The sequence below is a fragment of the Xenopus laevis genome, chromosome 3S, assembly GCF_017654675.1.
Source record: "Xenopus laevis strain J_2021 chromosome 3S, Xenopus_laevis_v10.1, whole genome shotgun sequence".
NCBI lineage: Eukaryota > Metazoa > Chordata > Amphibia > Anura > Pipidae > Xenopus > Xenopus laevis.
This window is the reverse complement of record NC_054376.1, coordinates 16,709,522-16,729,166: the sequence shown is the minus strand read 5'-3', so window position 1 is coordinate 16,729,166 and position 19,645 is coordinate 16,709,522. Positions and strand designations below refer to the sequence as shown.

The following is a 19,645-nucleotide window of genomic DNA, read 5'->3' as shown; positions in this document are numbered from 1 at the left end:
ACACCCACTTTGACCTCTTCTAGTCACCTCTTATACAGCAGATCTGCATTTAGTGAATGCTTGAATCCTAAATAGAACTTAGATTTTAAGGCTCACATAATTAAGGGAACACTCAGTGTCACTGTAAATTGAAGGTTAAAGGCATTTCAAATTGTCAACCCCCCCCCACAATGTGGATAGATCTTATTAAGGTTACTCTGAAATTAACTTTTCCTCTGACATTTTAGAAACTGGGAACTTCTCTTGAGCTACAGTATGAATTTAAAAAAAGCTGTAATTGAATCTTCACTTTCACTGCAGTTTGAGTTCCACTTCTCCTTTTTTAAAGCAAAACGTAGGGCAGAGATAGATAGCACGGAGGCAGAGGCTGCTAGATGATGAACTTTGTGTTGAAAATGTAAAATTAAAAACAATAATGCAATAAGAATGTGTGTCATGAGTGGAATTGCCCCACCCCAGAACTAGTCGCATTCCTTTCTGGCCAACACCTTTTACAGGAAAATGCCCTTTTCTTTTGCATGAAACCTTCATGCAAAAATAAATGTAATTTCCCTTATTTATACTTTAATGTTAATAGTAATAGTCTGGGTAATTGTAAATGCACCACCAATTTATGTAGGCATTTGATTCATTGCGACAACTTACTTTTATATTTTGGCATTTTAATTAAATGCTAGCGAAAATGTATAGTGTTGGCAACAAGTAGTGAAACTCCGAAAAAAGAAAATTAGCGAAACTCCCAAAAAATTTGCATTGAAGTCAATGGGCGTCAAAATTATTTTGACTCACGACAATTTTCACACACGTGACTCTTTTATCCAAATGCATTAAAGTTAATGGGCGTCTGAACAATTTTTATGAGCGACAATTTAGACTAGCAACAATTTTTTTGTCGCAGCAAATTTTTCCACAGCCAATTTTCGCTGCATTTTCACAAAAACATTTGCAGTCAGCAAAATCCAGAAATTCACCGCATAACCATGCCTGGTGAATAAATTCACCCATCACCAGTTACAAGTTGCTTCCAATGTATTCTTTTATAAGCAATTGATTAAAATGATTTTATATGTGTACACAACATTTAGGGGCAGATTTATTATGGTTTGAATGGTAAATTCAAATTTAATTTTCAATTTTTTTTTGTCAAAAATTCAAATGTGAAATGTATCGCACCTCAAACGTGGAAACAGTTCTAATTCGAATATTCGCCACCTAAAACCTGTACCGTTCATGTACAAGTCAATGGCATTTGAACTATTGAATATGTTAATTGCCTTCCTGACATTTAAGGTTTTTTATTCGGAGGAAATATCGATTTGAATTACATTTTCGGGACTATTCGATCAAATATTAGACTTCCGAGTGTTTTCATAAATAACCTCTGATTTGAGTTGTGAGTACATTAAAAAGAATTCACATAAATTTGAAATGCAACCTTTGATAAATAACCCCCTTATTCAATAATTTCACATTTAAACGGAACTACTCTTCCCATATCAGTTGTTACAGAGATAATGGTTCTTTAATAAGGCCTTTGGAATAGCTAGGATCACCAGGGCTGTGGTGCAAATGTCTAACTATGTCATACCTGAAATAAGATTTAACAGACAATTGCTACACCCCAGAGACTGGATCAACTATAACTTCTTAATATTATGGGGCACAGACCCACAGCATCTCCTGTATACAGAATTTAAGACATATTAAGGCATGACTTTGGCCCCTGAGTTCTGGGTGAGACGAATCCTTTCCCCCAACCGTTTCACCATTAAATGCACTATGACAAAGCACTAAGCTCTAAAGCATCAGCATTTTGTACAAGCAGTATATACTTGTTACATATTAATATGCTTGGAAACAAGGTACACTATAATGACTACATGCAGAGTTGGGATGCCCTGCAAAGTGAAAACAATTATACAAGTAAGGAACCTGTTATCCAAAATGCTCGGAGCCTGGAGTTTTCCAGATCTTTCTGTAGTTTGGATCTTCATAAGTCTACAGGTATGGGACCTGTTATCCAGAATGCTTGGGACCTGGGCTTTATGGATAACAGATTTTCCGTAATTTGGATCTTCACACCTTAAGTAGGGCCGGATTTACATACCGGGCGCCCCTAGGCCCGCTGTTGTTGGTCTCCCCCATGCCCCCCTTTTATTTGCTAAAAAAACGATTGTATCACCTGCTCATCCAGTGTTTGTGAACAAATGTGGGTGTGGTTGGGCAACATGCTACCCCCTAAAATCCTGCCACCCTAGGCCCGGGGCTTGGTGGCCTCTCCACAAATCCTGGCCTGGCCTTAAGTCTACTAGAACTTCATTTAAACCTTAAATAAACCCAATAGGCTGGTCGAAGTCCTACCATTCCCATACAATGTAGCTTCAACTTGCTGCCAATATTTTTGTGATTCACCGAGATTCTGGCACCATGCCATGGCTAAAATAGCTCCAGGTAAATAAATGAATCATCGCAAGAAAGCTAGCAAAAGCTGTGTGCAGTTCTGTGGAAGCCAGTTAATTCGGGAGATAAATAAACAAGATAATTAAGTGAGTCTCCTCTTTCTCCTATGGCTGAGATTAAAAAAAAATAGCCTGCATTTAAATTTAGCTCAATATCTCTGGAACAAAGGGTTGAGAAATCATCATGCACTTAGAAGTATGGTGGCACAAGAGGTTGAATAGCTGCCTATACTACAACAGCATGTCATTTCACGGGGCGGCTTCTCAATGATGATCCATCATCAGTGCAACAGTAATATCAAGAAGTGCCTGGTATGGAAGCACGGGCACCTTGGGAATGGCTATTACCTTGGTGGTCATCATTAATATGGAGTATTATTGTTCTGCCATTATAACTTAAAACATGACTCATATTTGTGAATGCTAAAAACATTCAGCTGCTTTTCCAATGCCAGTGATTTTAAAATCCTTGCAAGATGCACACATAATCCCTCCCAAACACCACTTTTTGGCATCAAACCTTGTTCTTCCCTATTTGAAAAACAAATGGGTGGGTTTCACTAGCTGCATTCTTTGGTACTGTAAGTGCTAAACTTTCTATTGAATGGAGCGTAACCATAAGTATAGGCAGCTATTTGCCTCCCACAAATCATTGCTGCCTGAGAGAAAGTTCTTACTTTGACTTGAGGCAAAAACATCCTACAATTTACCCAACCCAACAGGTATGCCCAGTTTCCATCAAAGATGAACAAATAAAATGTGCTTTAGGACACTGTAGGGTCTTTATTGCTTAATAATATAAGGGTACAGATATGGGACCTGTTATCCAGAATGCTCAAATAATGGATCGTTTTCATAATATGAATCTCCATACTTTGTTTACTAAAAATATCATGTGAACATGAAATAAAGCTGTTAGAATTATTATGCCTCCAAATAAGGATTTCTTTCTGTAATTTGGATCTTCATACCTTAAATCTACCAGAAAATCATGTAAACATTAAATTACCCAATAAGGTGGTTTTGCTTCCTATACGAATCAATTAAACATTGGTTTGGATCAAATTCAAGGTACTGTTTTAGTATTATTCAATTATTTAGATAAAATGGAGTCTGAAGGAGATAGCCTTTCTGTAAATTGGAGCTTTCTGGATAACAGGTTTCCAGATAACTGATCCCATACCCAGAACCCTTTATTGCTCTCATTGCACTAGTGATATGGCCCCACTTTGACCCGCTCCAACGTGGATGTTTTAAGCATGGATTGGGAGAGGGGGGGCACCTCAGGAGGCAGCAGCCCCAGGATCTTCCCCGGACAGATTGCAGATGACCTGTTATGTTTGAAAGTTGCCAGGGGGTACATTGGATTGAGGAGGGATGGCAGCTTCTTTTCACTTCCGACAAAAGCAATTGTCAACCTGCGCAATGGAAGGTGGTCATTTATGTTTATGGCACTTGTGCTGTAGGTGTTTGTTTTCCCACAGGCCAATGGTTAGATACTATAGAGGATTAGCCTGTGTAAAGCCACTCTAACACTCAGATGCAGCTATTTAGATTGTATTTATCTGATAATCTGCTATATATATATATATATATATATATATATATATATATATATATATATATATATATATATATATATATATATATATATATATATATATATATATATATATATATATATATATATATATATAGTATTTTTTTTCATCCATCATGTCAGAATTCCTTCTAAGCAGCGAGTAATATTGCAGTATCGCAACTGGACTTAAATATATTATTAATAATAAATAATAGTTTAAAATAGTTTCATATGTAGCCAATTGCCAGCCCAGCCAATCAATATCTGAGTGATCCCTCCCTAATCACGTGTTGACAGAGAAGTCCATAAGTTTAGGCATTGGGCCTTGGCCAATGGGAAACCAGCTTAGTTGCTGAGTTGGCAGCCAAAAAATGTTTATGCATGACTTTAAGAGGGTAATACACTTTCCCCCTAATATTCCCACCTAAAATGGCAGATGTTGGATTATAGTGATGGGAATATGAGCCTTTCACAGATATCTGAGCTACATGTAATTGGATGTCTGAGACACCTGCAGGTTAAAAAGGAAACTTCAAATTATATCTACAAATGAACTGCTACAGGGTTGGATACCATGTTGCATTTGCATCCCCTCTGCCAGCCATTCAAGTTAACCAGTTCAGTGCTAGACAGAAGTGTTTGATAAACAGGGGCGATCCTGGTCCCTCCGCTGCTTGAGGCAGAAGCAGTTGCTGCCGCCCCCCCTCCCCCGTGCTCTTACCTTTTTGCGCCTGAGGGGGTCCACGAGGGCAGCAGAGAGGGCCAGTACGCTAGCGGTGAGAGCCTAACTGCGCTCTCTGCACTAGAAGAGCTGAATTTCCGCTTTGAAAAATGGAAATTCGGCTCTTAAAGTACCAGGAGCAGCATTTTTGCCGCCCCTGGTACCTAGTGGGCCGACAGCCTCAATTCGACAGCCTCAACTTTGCTCATTGGCGAATCTCCCCTGATAAAACTTGGCTTTTAATTGTATTCATATAAAACCTCGCTGCCAAGTACAAGACTCACTGCTATATTAATTCATAAGCAGTACTGGTCCATGTCCATAAAAGCCACATTTAATTAAAACCAACAACAGGTGGAACAGTGATGTAGTTTAGTTAATAATGCCACATATCTAAGAAGAAAATGTAGCACTGCTGTAAATCAAATATTTTTTTTTTAAATAAGGTATCAGTGAATTAAATGTCTCCCGCTTATGATTAATTTGCACAGGGATTGCCGTTTGACCCAGAAACCTTCAGGGACACCATTGTTTGTGAGAAGCCAAATAATAACCTCAATAAATTCAAAGGCTACATGTAAGTATGTCCAGCTGATCATACTTTTCAGAAGTGTGTGTTGAGCATGCTAGAGATTGATATATTAATTAGCACATGTTAGTGAAAGCACACTGACACGCTTGTTTGACCTACAAAACTAATATGTATGTGTTCAGTTCATTTTTGGAAAGGTGCCAAAGCACAGACAATTTTAATCAATTTAATTTATAATTGTAGTTCAAAAAATGATACGCTATTCCATTTAGTTTCCTCCTTCTGTTGTCTTAAGTCAGGAAAAATATTATAGCTCAGCGAATGTAAAATTGAGGTTTCACTGTAGTAAATAGGGCAGCATAATACATTTCCCTGACTTTACACCATTTGTTCTGGTCCCCTGAAAAATGTAAAATGGGGGTTCTACTGTAAATAAAGGGAAAGAGTAAAAGAGAACATGGATAGGTGCGGGATTCAATGGAGCAGCAGGGCAAGGAATTGTAGGGGTTTATGTGCATTGAGAGAATGGTTGTAGGCAAAACCCACAGCCAGCCTGTGGGTCTGGACTTGGATTCAAAACAGACCCTGGCATTTCAAGTACACAGAGGCCCAAACAGCCCCCCACCAGCCCACTAAATAATGTCTAGGTCTATGGCATCTTACAGCAGCCCCTCTGGCATTTGCTAAAACCCACGGATTGCCAATCCGGGCCTGCCAGCCGCTACCTATAAAATTCAATAATGAATGTAGTTACACAGCTATACACATTATAGTTTCTATAACTCACACACAGTTTGTCAGACCTTCTTAAACACAGTTGCCCTTACATACAATATCACTAACAGTTAATATTACACACAGACATAGATACACACCTATACACTGGCATTGACACACACACTGGCATTGACGCACATACACTGGCATGCACACTCTAAGCTAAACACACCCACACACAGATTCACACTCATCTACACTGGGGAAAAAAGCTGATTCAGCAGAAGGACATTCTCTACTCTGATCCTCTCACAAAGATCCTCCTCACATAGTTGAGGAGCAGTAAGCGTCTCACAGAGGGAAGGGGTGGAGCTAAATCCAGACTGCTGCTCTGAGCAGTAGAATAGGCATTGGGATGGTCCATTATTTGAAGGGGTGCTGACCTGACAAGATGTAAGTCTTTCACAAGCTTATTGCAGGTTCTCAATGGTAGCTTTAAGAAATGTGATCATATAAATTCTGGATAATAGGTCCCATATATGCTAAAACTAGTAACACATTCTAGACTTTGTCTCTTCCTTATAAGTGTCTGTATCAGTCTTAAACTGGTACTTAATGTACAGTTCAGCAGTGTGTTGTTTGCAAACTATGTCAAGATGCAAGGAAAAAACAATATTTTCAAGATTATAGCTCATGTTGAATTAAAGTTCAGTCTAGACACACTAACCACAGTGATAAAAATTTACTAATCTTAAAATGCTCAGTGTGTTGCATGATTGTGCTTGTTCTTGAAGAACGAATATACTGGATGTGTATGTCCTATCTCTTTCTGCAGATTATTAGCAAAAATTGTATAAGTATTGTCTATACTGAATTCCATTAATAGCACTCCAAAACTGTGCCCTTTGTCCCATTTCTCTATTCAGTTTATTGCAAGAGAATTATCTCTTGTGAATTAGAATACAGATTGTGGCACAAAAGCAAAAAAGTTTCTCTCTAGGGCAAGATAAGATCTAAGAACTCTACATGGACAGGCAGCCCTATTATCGGTCATCAATTATTCACAATATGTTCTTTCCATAAGAACACTTGAATTGTGAAGCCAATATTAACACCCAGGTCTTTTTTGGTTTTTGCTGACAGTTGTATGGCATTTCAGGAATTCCTGTGCAGATGTCTGTTTGTTTCTAAACTAATCAACACACATATTTAAAAATCCCTGGCTCCAAGGCCTTGACTGTTTCTCTCTGATATAACCTTGGCACATTTTATACAACTTTTTTAAATAGCATAACAAAACACATTAGCATTATAAATCCCATGTGTATCATGGAAGAACTAACTAGAACCATTAATGAAACATTAGACTTACACTATACAATTATTGGATTTGTGCATTAAATCAATTTACAGAACATTCTACCCAATATGGAACAAGGCCAGACTTTTAATATCTCCCATAGCCTGATCAGATGTACAAATATATGTGCACTTTAATCAACCTTGGGCTGTGTAAAGTCACATATTAAAGTTACATGATGAGTAGAGCAAATGCATATTTAGAATTTACAAATTAGCTTTTTCTCTGTACTGTCTCTAACTTCCAGCTCCCTGTATTCTATTTCCTCACGACACCATAGTCGGGTGCATTATATTATTAAATGTAAATATATCTACAGAGGTATTCCAAGAGCCTTTGTGCTTAAATATGAGCATTCAAATGATTGCATTCTATGGCATATTTCTGCTACTGCTTAAGAAGGCATTTATTTGAAATAAGGCCATACACACACAAAATAACTTTTTCATTTTCTTTTTTTAATATTCCTTTGGATTTGTCCAATGGAAACTTCAAACAGTGAAAATAGAACTTAACAAATTACATCCATAACTCACCAAAAGTTACGAGGAAGCCCAGGGTTCTACCCTGACCATTTAGCTATGGGAGCAGAATCAACCGTGTATGTTGGAGCAGACACTAAATGAACAGAGGCAGAGCAGTACAATAATTGTAGATTTGTGCTGCACAAAATGTCTCAATGTCTTAAATATATTGATAATGGGTTGAGTGCAAAGGACCTCTTGTATCTGTCATTTATCTTTTTTTTTTACATAAAAATGTAGTCCCCTAGATGTGGGGACTACAATATACAAATTGTTCCTGAGCAGACTATATTTAGATACATACAAATATAAATACACAAAAACACACACTTATTTTCTTAGTGCTAAAAAGTGAATGTTAATTACATTTGCATTTATTGCTCACACAGGCAGCTGGATAACGGCCAACGGACAGGATTTGGCAATGAAAGTCTTCTCCTGCGGGGATGTACGGTGAGAAATACTGAAGAAGCCATTGGTATTGTGGTCTATGCAGGTAAGGTCATGATCAAGGCCTAAATGTTTCTTTTTAACAGAAGTCCAAACAGAGTAAATTATAACAATTTGGTACAACTAGTCCAAAATTAGTGTTTTTTTCCTTTTCTTTGAAATTGCTAATGAATAAATTATGTGATTCTGGCAAACTTGTAGTTGGTTCCAGTTTACAATCTTGAACTATCAAGCCTCAATATTCTAATGTATTCATTGACTATTCAATTCCCCATAGTGTCTTTTTTTTTTTACTATAGCTATGTGTCCCATCAACATCCTGCTGTGAACTTTGAACAGAGCCATGACCCAAAACCAAATACAAAATCTACTGTCACCCCAGAAAATGTTCCTGTAGACAGAATGGAAGATTAAATATTGCATTCTGCTTCCAGTTAAAGCAGGAACAATATTTGTTTATATTTACTTTTCTCTGCCTGTAGGGAATTTCTGCATCTTTCGAATTGTTATCCTTTCCTTTTAAAATGCAACTATTTGCCGTTTTTTTAGTTATCTGATATTTCACATTGCCAAAGACTTGTCAGTGCTTGTGATGCTTATTCACGCTCAAGGCGAGTGGTTAACAGCTCTTGTGCCAAGTTCAAACTGCACAAATGGCTCCTGACTGATAAATGGAAGGGCTCTTCCTTGCTGAGATGAAGCACATTCATGTATGATTCCATTTAGTATACTCTATGAAATACGGCTGTAAAATCCAGCTGTTTTCCACAAGGTCTAAAACACCAGATGTTGAATCTCTTTACAGCTCACTTACATGCATATAGGCCATTTACTGCAAGAAGCCTTCTTGGAACTAAATGATTCACTTTTGTAAATTATTGTGCAAACTCCCTCTTGTCATTTTTGTTTCTTGAATACCACATTATGCAGCCTTTATTTAATTATTTTCTGTTACATCATATTAAAAAATGAAATGTTTGCTTCTACTGTATATTAATGGGTATTGACTGGCTCTATTCAATCTCAAAATTTCCTGACTGTAGTGATCATTCCAGCAGTCTTGCAAATGTATCACTGCTTTATAAACGGTTATCCAAAGATATATAGAAGATATAGACAAATGGTTTTATATATGCAAGAATGCTGCTTACATAAGTATTTTATAAACTGGGTAATTTTTTAAGTATGTCCCTTAAGAATATTTGTATAAAAAATGATTGTTGTGTATAGAGTGTGCATGCTCAATATGCTCCTTGTAGTTCTGCTTAAAGTCATCTAATGAACCTTATGAACATTAATACATTGCAAAATGGTACTTTTCTTTCATTTTGCCTATTTTTTAATTGCTATTGTTATTACACCCACCCACCATTACTTTTCTAACTTTTTTAACTTTTAAAACAAGCTAGAAGCTCAGCACACATTTGTCAGCTCGCTGTGCAAATTACCCACAAATCTTGCTTCAAGGGGTCAGAGTGGTTAATTAATACCATTTGATTCGGCTTTTTTTTGGAGAACAGCAGGCAGCCCCATGCCGAGAAAGCTATGGAAAATGTGTGCTTATCTAAATATATTTATTAAAATCCTTGCTATTTCTGTCTATTTTCCCCAAGGACATGAGACCAAGGCAATGTTAAACAACAGCGGTCCTCGTTACAAGCGCAGCAAGATTGAGAGACTGATGAATACCAATGTTTTCTTCTGCGTTGGATTCCTCTTCATTATGTGTCTCATTGGAGCTTTAGGTTGTAATCTAATTATTCATTTATTCTAATGACTTCAAATGTATTATACCCCTAATATTGTTCAGTTATGGAAATAAATTTAGTTCCTTTCATTTTTATGTTTATTATAATTTATACAAAATAGCAGATTTTTCTCCACAAAATCAGTGTGGCTACATTAAATAGAAGGTCATTTGTTTTCCAAGTTCATTATGTAACTATAGTTGGGTCAAGTTTAATTTTCTTGCAATAACCTATTATACAGAGTAGCAGGAAACAAACTGAACTCTAAAAACCAATAGGAATATTAGCCCAGCACAGACAAGAGCATATGAGTTCAAGCTATGTTTTTTTAAAACAGTATTTAGCACAAAGTCTCTTTTTCATTCAATGATACAAACACAACACAGGAAGAATGTAAATAAGGTAAGTATTGACAATAAACAAACATCATTGTATTAGCTAAATAAGATTTTCTCTGATAATAAACCTGCTGACTGTGGAACAAACAGATTGAGGCTAATAGCACATGGAATGGGTTATTTGCTTGTATTTTTCCATTTCTTTTTCAATTTGACCTCCTGCCACCTTGTATGTATGCATCATGCACCTGGTATGTATCCACTGTGCAGAAGGAATAAAGTGATATTTAGAGCCTTGTATATTTTCTGTCTTTCCTTGCTTTATTGCCAACCTGCCACAAATCTACAGAATTGCACAGAAGAGTTCAAAGGTGCCTTCTTTGCCTTTCACCAAATCTTCTTGTTAGTTTGCCAACACCGATCTTGCAGGAGCTTGCAAAGTTGAGTCTATGTCCTAAACCAGCTTTGACTGTGCATTCTCCTGCATGACTGGAATTGGAGAAATGACAGATGAGAATCTGAAGCCAAGGGAAAATGACACCTTTGACCAATTCTCTGTGGAACTATTCACATAAACATTTTAAAGGGATTTTTTAAAATGATTTTAAAGAATCCTCATGATTTTTATGATGTAGTTTTTATTTCTAAATTACACTGTTTACACTGCAAATAATTCACTCTACAATATGAAATGCCATTCCTGGACCAGCATTGTATTTTTTTAGTTGTAATATTGGTGTGTAGGCAGCCATCTCAAGTCTGTTTGGCTGGACAGGTGCTTTCAGAAAGAGCCAGCACTAGGATGGAACTGCTTTCTGGCAGGCTGTTGTTTCTCTTATTCAATGTAACTGTGTAGCAGTGAGACCTGTATTTTACTATTGAGTGCTGTTCTTAGATCTAACAGGCAGCTGTTATCTTGTGTAAGGAACCTGTTATCTGGTTACCTTCTCATTGTTCTGTTGTTAGGCTGCAGGGGGGGAAAGGGAGGGGGTGATATCACTCCAACTTGCAGTACAGCGGTAAAGAGTGACTGAAGTTTATCAGAGCACAAGTCACATGACTGATTAAATATATTCTATATAAAATAAAAAAAATTCTCATGACAGTATCCCTTTAATGCAAAGACATGACAAAAACGATGTTGTAGTGTGTTTTTTAATGGAATATAAACAAGGGAATGTATTTGTACATATCTTTTTTATTAAGATCCCTGCCTTGCAGTGTCGAACCGAGCTAATGCTTTTCAACACAATAAATGCCATAATTGAAACATTTCACTTGCCACATTTTGTAATTCTGTGAATATTGTTTTACAGGTCATGGCATTTGGTCTTCTCAGTTTGTGATACATCCACTGTTTGATGTCCCAGAAGCCAATGGCAGTTACCTTCCTCCTGCTCTTGCTGGTTTCTACATGTTCCTAACCATGATTATACTTCTACAGGTTAGTCAATGTTCACATGACTCAATTTTCAACCTGGTATCTGATTGTTATGGGTGGATCATTGTGCTGGATATAATCCAATTACAAAAGCTAGAATCGATCAAGTGGAGGTGTCATAAATGACCAGATAGATGTTCTTAAGATCTATATGGTTTTATCCATTATTGTAAAGGGAAGGGGCAGCCATAACCATGCAGTGGGACCCTCCAGGACTTGATCCATCCTGCCAACTGCTGTGAAAAATGTTGCTTATTTACAAATAACCCATGGCTTACCACAGTGGTTCCCAAACTAAGGAGCTGCCAGTGAATGAAGGCCCAAGGTAAAGCCCATTCGAGGGTAAAGTTTAGGGATCACTGCTCATTTAATGTTGATGATTTCCCTGGAACTATATAAGGTTGAATGTTAGGGTAATATTTTTCAATTTAAGGGGGGCCCACTTATAGGTGCATGACCAAATATAGGAATAAGAGGACAACAGAATCAGAGGACAACCAAACCAACAAAGATCCCTTAATGACTTAAAATTATTTTTTCCTGTCTTTGAGCATATCATATTCATAGATATTGGACTTATTTGTCACATGGTTCGCCATAAGCTAAAAACTTGAACAAGTGTCTCTCCTTTTTTCAGATCTTGATTCCAATCTCTCTTTATGTGTCTATCGAACTGGTCAAGTTGGGTCAGATCTATCTAATTCATAATGACCTTGACTTGTATGATGAAGAAATTGATTTGTCGGTACAGTGCCGTGCTCTTAACATCACAGAAGATCTAGGCCAAGTGCAGTATATCTTTTCAGACAAAACCGGAACGCTTACGGAGAATAAAATGGTTTTTCGACGTTGCACCATCATGGGATATGAATTCTCTCATCAAGAAAATGGTAAGTCACATGCTTCAGCTTTGTCTACAAGTTGAAAAATATTTGGGTAATTGGCAAACCAATATAATAGCATTTACAGGTCAGCTTTTCAAAAGCAAACATCTGATCCATTTGTTGGGGTTATAATTATATTGGGCATAATTAGTGAGACAATGTTCAGTCCACCGTTGCCTTTTCTGTGCTACAGGCAGCGGTGCATGTGGAAGGTTGAAATAACTATCCTGTGCTCCTAGCCCAGTGCAGATGTTGCTGGGCACAAAGCCCTTAAATTAGTGCCAGTCTAAGCTTGCACTATTGTAACATTTTAACAAATCCTTGCCTGAAATGTATTATCATTCAAATAAATTATATTGCTTTGCTACATGCATATGATGTGTTTCAGCAAACAACCTGATTGGGTTGAGTATCTAATGCATATTGCTTTTCTATTGAAAGTTACATTAGTTTAGTTTATACAGTATGTTTATAAACTCTTTTTAAAAAGGCATTCAGCTTTTATTAGTTTGTCACAAAATGCGATATACATTTATTTCCTATTTATTTCGTCTTCGCAGCTAAACGGTTAGAAATGTACAACGAAGAAGAATCTGATGATGAAGATATGACCAAACCCCGGAATTTTTTGTTTGATCTTGATGCGGGAAACCAGTCCACAGTGAGACACAAGGGGACAAAGGCTTTGAGACGTTGCCACAGCGCCCGGCCTAATATCCAAGGGCACTTCCGCAAGAAATCTGAAGGACGATTTGATATTTCTCAAGTGGCTTTCAGCAGCCCAATTGTAAGTGCATATATCTTCTATTGTCCTTGCTGTAGCTCAATAGCAAGTTATGTAATTGTCCATCTATACAATACAATTCAATTCAATTCAATTAAAGAGATTCTAAAAATAGAATGGAGCCATCCCTGACCTTTATTTTCAAACAATTCACCCAAAAATAATGTCTTTAATGCCTTACTTTTATTTTTGTTTAATGCTTTTTTTTTTTACATTTTAAAAGTTTGTTTTGGCTGGTGACTTTGTTAATGGTTTACAATTTTCATAATGCATTTTCAATTTTAATCTGAGAATCGAAAAAATACTACTAAATAAAAGTCATTATCTGTGGTGTACTGCTGTTGTATGCAATCAGTTTTGAAGGAGAATAATTAATACCCCCTTTAATTGGTCGCCTTTCAAACTTGAATCCATTGAAGTCATTTTGGAAACAAGAGGGTAAACCATATGTTAAATGCTATATCTTGTGTAGCTTTTTCTTGTTTAAACCAAATTTTATTTTTGAAAAACAGGCCAGTTCTCATAAGTAAAAAGGCTTAATTTTGACATTTAGGAAACAGGAGAAATGAGACAAGTGACAATACATGGCAGACATTTAGGGGATTATTTATCAAAATCAGAATTTTTCAGATTTTTTTTTAAATAAAATAGTCAGACCAAACTATAATCCACAATTTGACCTTATTTATTGTTAAAAAAACACTATATAATCAGATCGGAGGAGAATTCGATAAAATTGAGTGAAAACCTGAATCATAGGCTTTTTTCAGAAGTTTTTCCCGAATTGTATGAATTTCCTGGAAAGCTTGAATTCTGATTTCTGATTTTTGCCCTAAATAGTAGGATTTTTTCCAGCACAGACCACAGAAACTTCCAAATAGGATAGGGACCTCTCCCATTGACTTATATACAATCTCGGCAGGTCTGAGATGCCTTATTTATGGATTTGGACTTTTTGCATCCTTGGGGTATAAACCTCGATAAATTCTAGTTTTTTTCTGCTAAAAATTTGGATTTTAGTTTTTCCAGGTTTTGGCATTCGAACTTTAATAAATAAACCTCATAGATTCACTAGAAACATAAACCAACCCAATATCTCTAGGTCTGGTCGAAAATGTAATATGGAAATAAATAAAACAATTGGTTATTTAATTAGACAAAGGCATTTTATATTTTTAGATTTTAGAATTATGCATTTATTAATTAAAATAAGCAGAAGAACATGTCGAAGAAGAGTAATTCATTTATTTGCATTTATTTAGTGCATTTATTTAGTGCATTTATTGTGCCATAGTGTCAAGCTGAAATGCATTTTATTGTATGATCCATTTGGACACTCACCAGCTTTTCCATTAAGAAGAATTTCTTCCTCCCTGTTACGATATTGTATCATGAGTTTCTTTTTTAGTGTTGGAACTATTTTCTTCGTTCACTTTCATTGCAATCTTCTTTTAACCAGTAGTGTCCTATATAGCACCAGTGGGAAAAAAAAGCACAAACACCAGCCAGTGTCTACTGTCTACATCTATAAGTCACTTCTAGTTTAAATAAGAAGCTTTTGTAGGCTGGGTTAATAAGTTTATATTAAATGTTCTCAGATTCTAATATGTTTGCTATACTGTTTGTTATTTTGTACTTCTTGTGTGGGTGCATCTTTAATCTTGTCAGAAAACAGTGATTCTGTGTTCACCAATTTGAACTATAAAAATATATTATAGGCCCTTAATACTGGGTGAATTGTTTTCAGTGGAGTTTCAGATAATACACTGCTGCCAACTTGGCCCCTCAAGACCAAGTTGGCAGCTTATTGGTCTGTAAATGGGGGCCTTGTGGTGGTCTGCCTACTGGCAGGTGTGAAAAACCTATCAGACCCCCCCATTGTGTTATTTATTCGGACCATGATTGCATTTAGTGTCTGCATTGGCCCTTATTAGCTTATGATCTTTGGCCCAAAGGCTAAAAGAGCAGATCAGCCCGATTAGACATAATACATCAGTACCAACTCGTGCAGGTATATCCACTCTGTGACCTCTTTAGGCATTAGACATTAGAGTACTGCATTTATATAAAGATAATTTCTGCTACTTCATAAAAAAATTAAGATCAATTCTGGGGAACTTTACAGCGTTTTCTTCAGTTTCCATTCGTGCATCTTCTTGTGTCCACAGTATGGAAGAGAAAACCATAATTACAAGTTAGCTGTATCTAAGTGGTTTGTGTGACAGGTCTCTTCTATGATAATCTTCTTTTTTCAGGCAAGGAAAGAAACAACAGTTACTAAACAGGATAATGTCACTGTTTGCAAGAAATTTTACATTAGCTATGGCCTGTTGCGAAGATTTCTGCAGAGCATAGCAAAATAATCTCTTTTAATGTGACAAACAGGATAGCCACATCTCCCTGATCGTTACAACCCATTTAATATGGATATTAAACCAGGGAATTGAAGCAAATGAAGTTGCAGGTTTTGTCATGTTAAACACATTTTTAATGTTAACTCTTCGAGCAAGAGTAAATCAAGAGAGAAAAAAAACAGATGCTCAGGGACAGAAATCTTGGGGATTTAATGGGCAATATACCAAGTTCCTAAATTGAAACCAGTGATGGAGAAGAAACAGCACACTAAGATGTGGTTCTTTAACCAAGCTGTAAAATAATCAAATCAGAGGGCACTACTTTTTGCACTGCTTGCTACATGTAGGTTCAGGAATGGAATCCGTTATCAGGAAACCAGTAATTCAGAAAGCTCCAAATTACTGAAATGCCATCTCCCATAGACTCTATTTTATCTATTATTTAATTAAAAAAAATTTAAAATGATTTTTTTCCTCTGTTATAGTACAGTAACTTATACTTGATCTAAACTAATATATATTTTATCCTTATTGGAAGTAAAAACTGCCTATTGGGTTTATTTACTGTTTACATGATTTTATAGTAGACTTAAGGTATGGAGATTACAGAAAGAACCATGCTCTGGAAAACCCCAGGGCCTTGAACATTCTGGATAAAAGGTCCCATACCTGTATAAAGTGCTGCAATGAGTTTTCACGATGTGTAGCCCTAAATACATTTTGCACAAACAGAAAACACAATCTTACAAACACGCATAGGATCCTAGAACAAAACTGTATCCTTTCTATATTTCTCTATAATCAGTTAAGTTAAGATAAGTTCTATTCTTCATGCTAGAGAGCCTAATGGTATCCTACTGGGGCAGAACTACTAATCTTTTTATAAATACTGTATGATAAAAGCATTAAGTGCTACTCCCGTCCAATCTTTCAACAGTCCAGTTGATTTATTTTCTAAGTATTTTGTCCTCCTGTAAAAATCATGAACCTAAAGTCAACTTTACCAAAAAAAAAAAAAATCTCTTCCCCAGCGATGCAGCAATATTTGCCTTATAGTGAATGTATTGCTTTCCGTCTTATCAATAATGCTTCAGTTGTCATATAAATCTCTCTGCCTACTCATCCAATTATAAGCAATCTTCATAGGTTCATTATTCATACATTTGTCATGCATCATAAAAGCCATTTCTTATTGCCACCGCACAATCCCGGGTAGAAAACGCTGGAGCCTCTGCATTACTATTTATAAGATTGCCTTTTTGTTTCATCTGTATACCTATATTTCCAGTGACATTTCAATTGCTTTTGGGAAAGATTCCTTTTTTTACATATATTTTGCACAATCATTGAGGAAATTAATGGGCCAAATTGACACTATAACTGAATAGGAAACAAGAACTCCATGAATGTAAAGCTGCTTTAAGGAAGATTTTATATTTTCTTTCCTTGAAATGGGTCAGTGATTTTGAGAAATTCAGTGAAGGGAGGTCCACAATAATTATGCATTTAGTAAACAATGATAATTCACAAGTTTATCTTATACAGATCATTTTCAGAAGTACTTTTCTTTCCATGTTAACACAGCAGGGATATAGAATCTGTCAAAAAATGATTATCAAGTTTTACAGTAAAGCTATATTAGTGCACAGCCCATGTTTGCTTTAATGCATTCACTTCAGTCACTTACATCTTACTAAATTCATAGTAAGGCTCTAATTATGTATAGTATAGTGGACTATTGCAATAGATAACTATATAGTAGAGCTCTTTTTTTGAGGGGGGGGGCACAATACACTGGAAAATGATTTGTTTGCACCAACAAGCATATCTTAATGGTGGAGCAAATAATGAAAAACTAAACTTTTGGCCCTTTGAAATCTAAAATATTCTTTCTTACTGACGCATAATGCAGGGAATATAGGTGTATATCTGTGCAGGCTTACACCAGAGAATGTTTTCATGTTCATCCTTTTTCATCCACAGTTTAGTTCCATAGCTGACACTGGCTAACACTATTAACGTTAAGGGCACTAGGTTGCATTTCAGCATCTCTATAACATAAAGCAGTGATCCCCAATCAGTGGCTCGTGAGCAACCTGTTGCTCACCAACACCGTAGATGTTGCTCCCCAGTGGCCTCAAAGCAGGTGCTTATTTTTGAATTCCTGGCTTGCAGGCAAGTTTTAGTTGCATAAAAAACAGATGTACTGCCAAACAGAGCCTCCTGTAGGCTTGCCAGTACACATAGGGGCTACCAAATTGTCAATCACAGCTTTCTTAACCATCAATAAGAAGATGAGTAGATATTACAGTAAGTTTATTTGCATTTTACTGTGGCAAGCCTTATGAACCTAACAATGAACTTTAACGGCAGCCCTATGTACAATGATTGATTGTGGTTTTGTACAAAGAGATGGCAAAAATTGTCATAGTGGGTAAATGAGAACTTCTGTTCTGAGATTTCCAACTTTTGTATCTGCCAGGAAATCTACTGCTCTGGTTTCTACTGCAAATGTAGCTAAACATAATGCTAAAATCTAGTTAAGCTATAAAAATAGGACTTCTAAAAACAACCCACAGACGAAGGATGATTAGAGAGAACAGTGGTGAATCTGTTCTACCCAGATGCCAGCTATAGGACAAACGCTACTAATTGGGATGTAATCTTGCAGAGAAATTAGCATTTTGCTGCTTGTGACTCACAGAGAAAAGGGCATATAAGGAAAGTGAATTCTGTCTGCTCCTTGTGCAAATAAAATTCTGCTGCTATCCAATTTTTATTCAATTGTTTTGTTTTAGGTATTTCAGCATAATCTTTGCCTTTTATTTGAATTTCCTGCCAGTGGGAGTGAAGATAATGAGTGTTTCTTGTATGATAAAGCATCATGCTGACTCCACAGGGGATAATAAAGGCTGTTCATTTACATTAGTTCAGATGAAAAATTGCAGAAGGTGGTTAAGAAGAGCTAATAACTCTTGTCTTTCTATTTATTTTGTTTTGGTTTGTTTTGTTTTTTTTAGGAAAAAGATGTGACCCCAGATCATATGCTGCTTGCCAAGGTTAGAGAAGCATCAGTCAAGTTTGCCGCCGTCTCTCCATATGTATCTCAGAGTAACAACAGCGCTGCAAGTTCACCATATATTGACTTCTTTTTGGCATTAGCCATTTGCAATACTGTAGTTGTCTCCACAGCAACAGAACCAAGGCAAAGGGTAAGCCCAGTGGATGTTCTGTTTATGAGACTTCACGCTTATCAAACCAGTCGCTTATTCTGTCCAAATAATGGACTGGGATTTAGTGTTTTGTTTGCAGTGTGGGGTGGTGCAGTTTTTTTATAGCCACCTTCATTTAGTATAATGTAAGCACAGTTTGACTATTGCATGAACTTACATCTTGTTGCAGGAACGCAGACCTGATATTACAGTAACACTCCCACAGTAATAGATTCTTCATATTCATTAAATCTTTCAGTTCCATACATAGGTTGATCATAATGACTGACCTAAGCAACGTGTCAATTTATATTGTATTTTGTAATATACAGTTTACGTTGCGTATTAATCCATATCCTGTGCCAGATACTTCCTATATAAACAGTAGCCAGTTTTCTAGTTTTAGTTAGTGCAACATTTACTTTTTTAACCTGTATTAAATCTTCTTAAGTGAATATATATGGCCAGTCACAAAAAGGGGCAAGAAACTGGATATAGCGCCGAGTACCAAGGGTTACCCATAAAAACAAAGAAAGAAG

At 36.4% G+C, this 19,645-nt stretch overlaps 1 protein-coding gene across 4 annotated transcripts in view; it reads left to right on the top strand.

Annotated features, from left to right (window-relative positions):
- LOC108712644 (phospholipid-transporting ATPase VB) overlaps positions 1–19,645 on the top strand; it is a 332,007-nt gene that overhangs the window by 289,803 nt on the left and 22,559 nt on the right. For all 4 annotated transcript variants that reach the window (XM_041588036.1, XM_018254962.2, XM_041588037.1 and 1 more), the window contains 7 exons: positions 5,254–5,339; positions 8,285–8,391; positions 9,959–10,090; positions 11,748–11,875; positions 12,510–12,762; positions 13,317–13,543; positions 18,915–19,106. In XM_041588036.1, the coding sequence (XP_041443970.1) occupies positions 5,254–5,339; positions 8,285–8,391; positions 9,959–10,090; positions 11,748–11,875; positions 12,510–12,762; positions 13,317–13,543; positions 18,915–19,106 (1,125 nt within the window). The remainder of the gene's footprint in view (positions 1–5,253; positions 5,340–8,284; positions 8,392–9,958; positions 10,091–11,747; positions 11,876–12,509; positions 12,763–13,316; positions 13,544–18,914; positions 19,107–19,645) is intronic.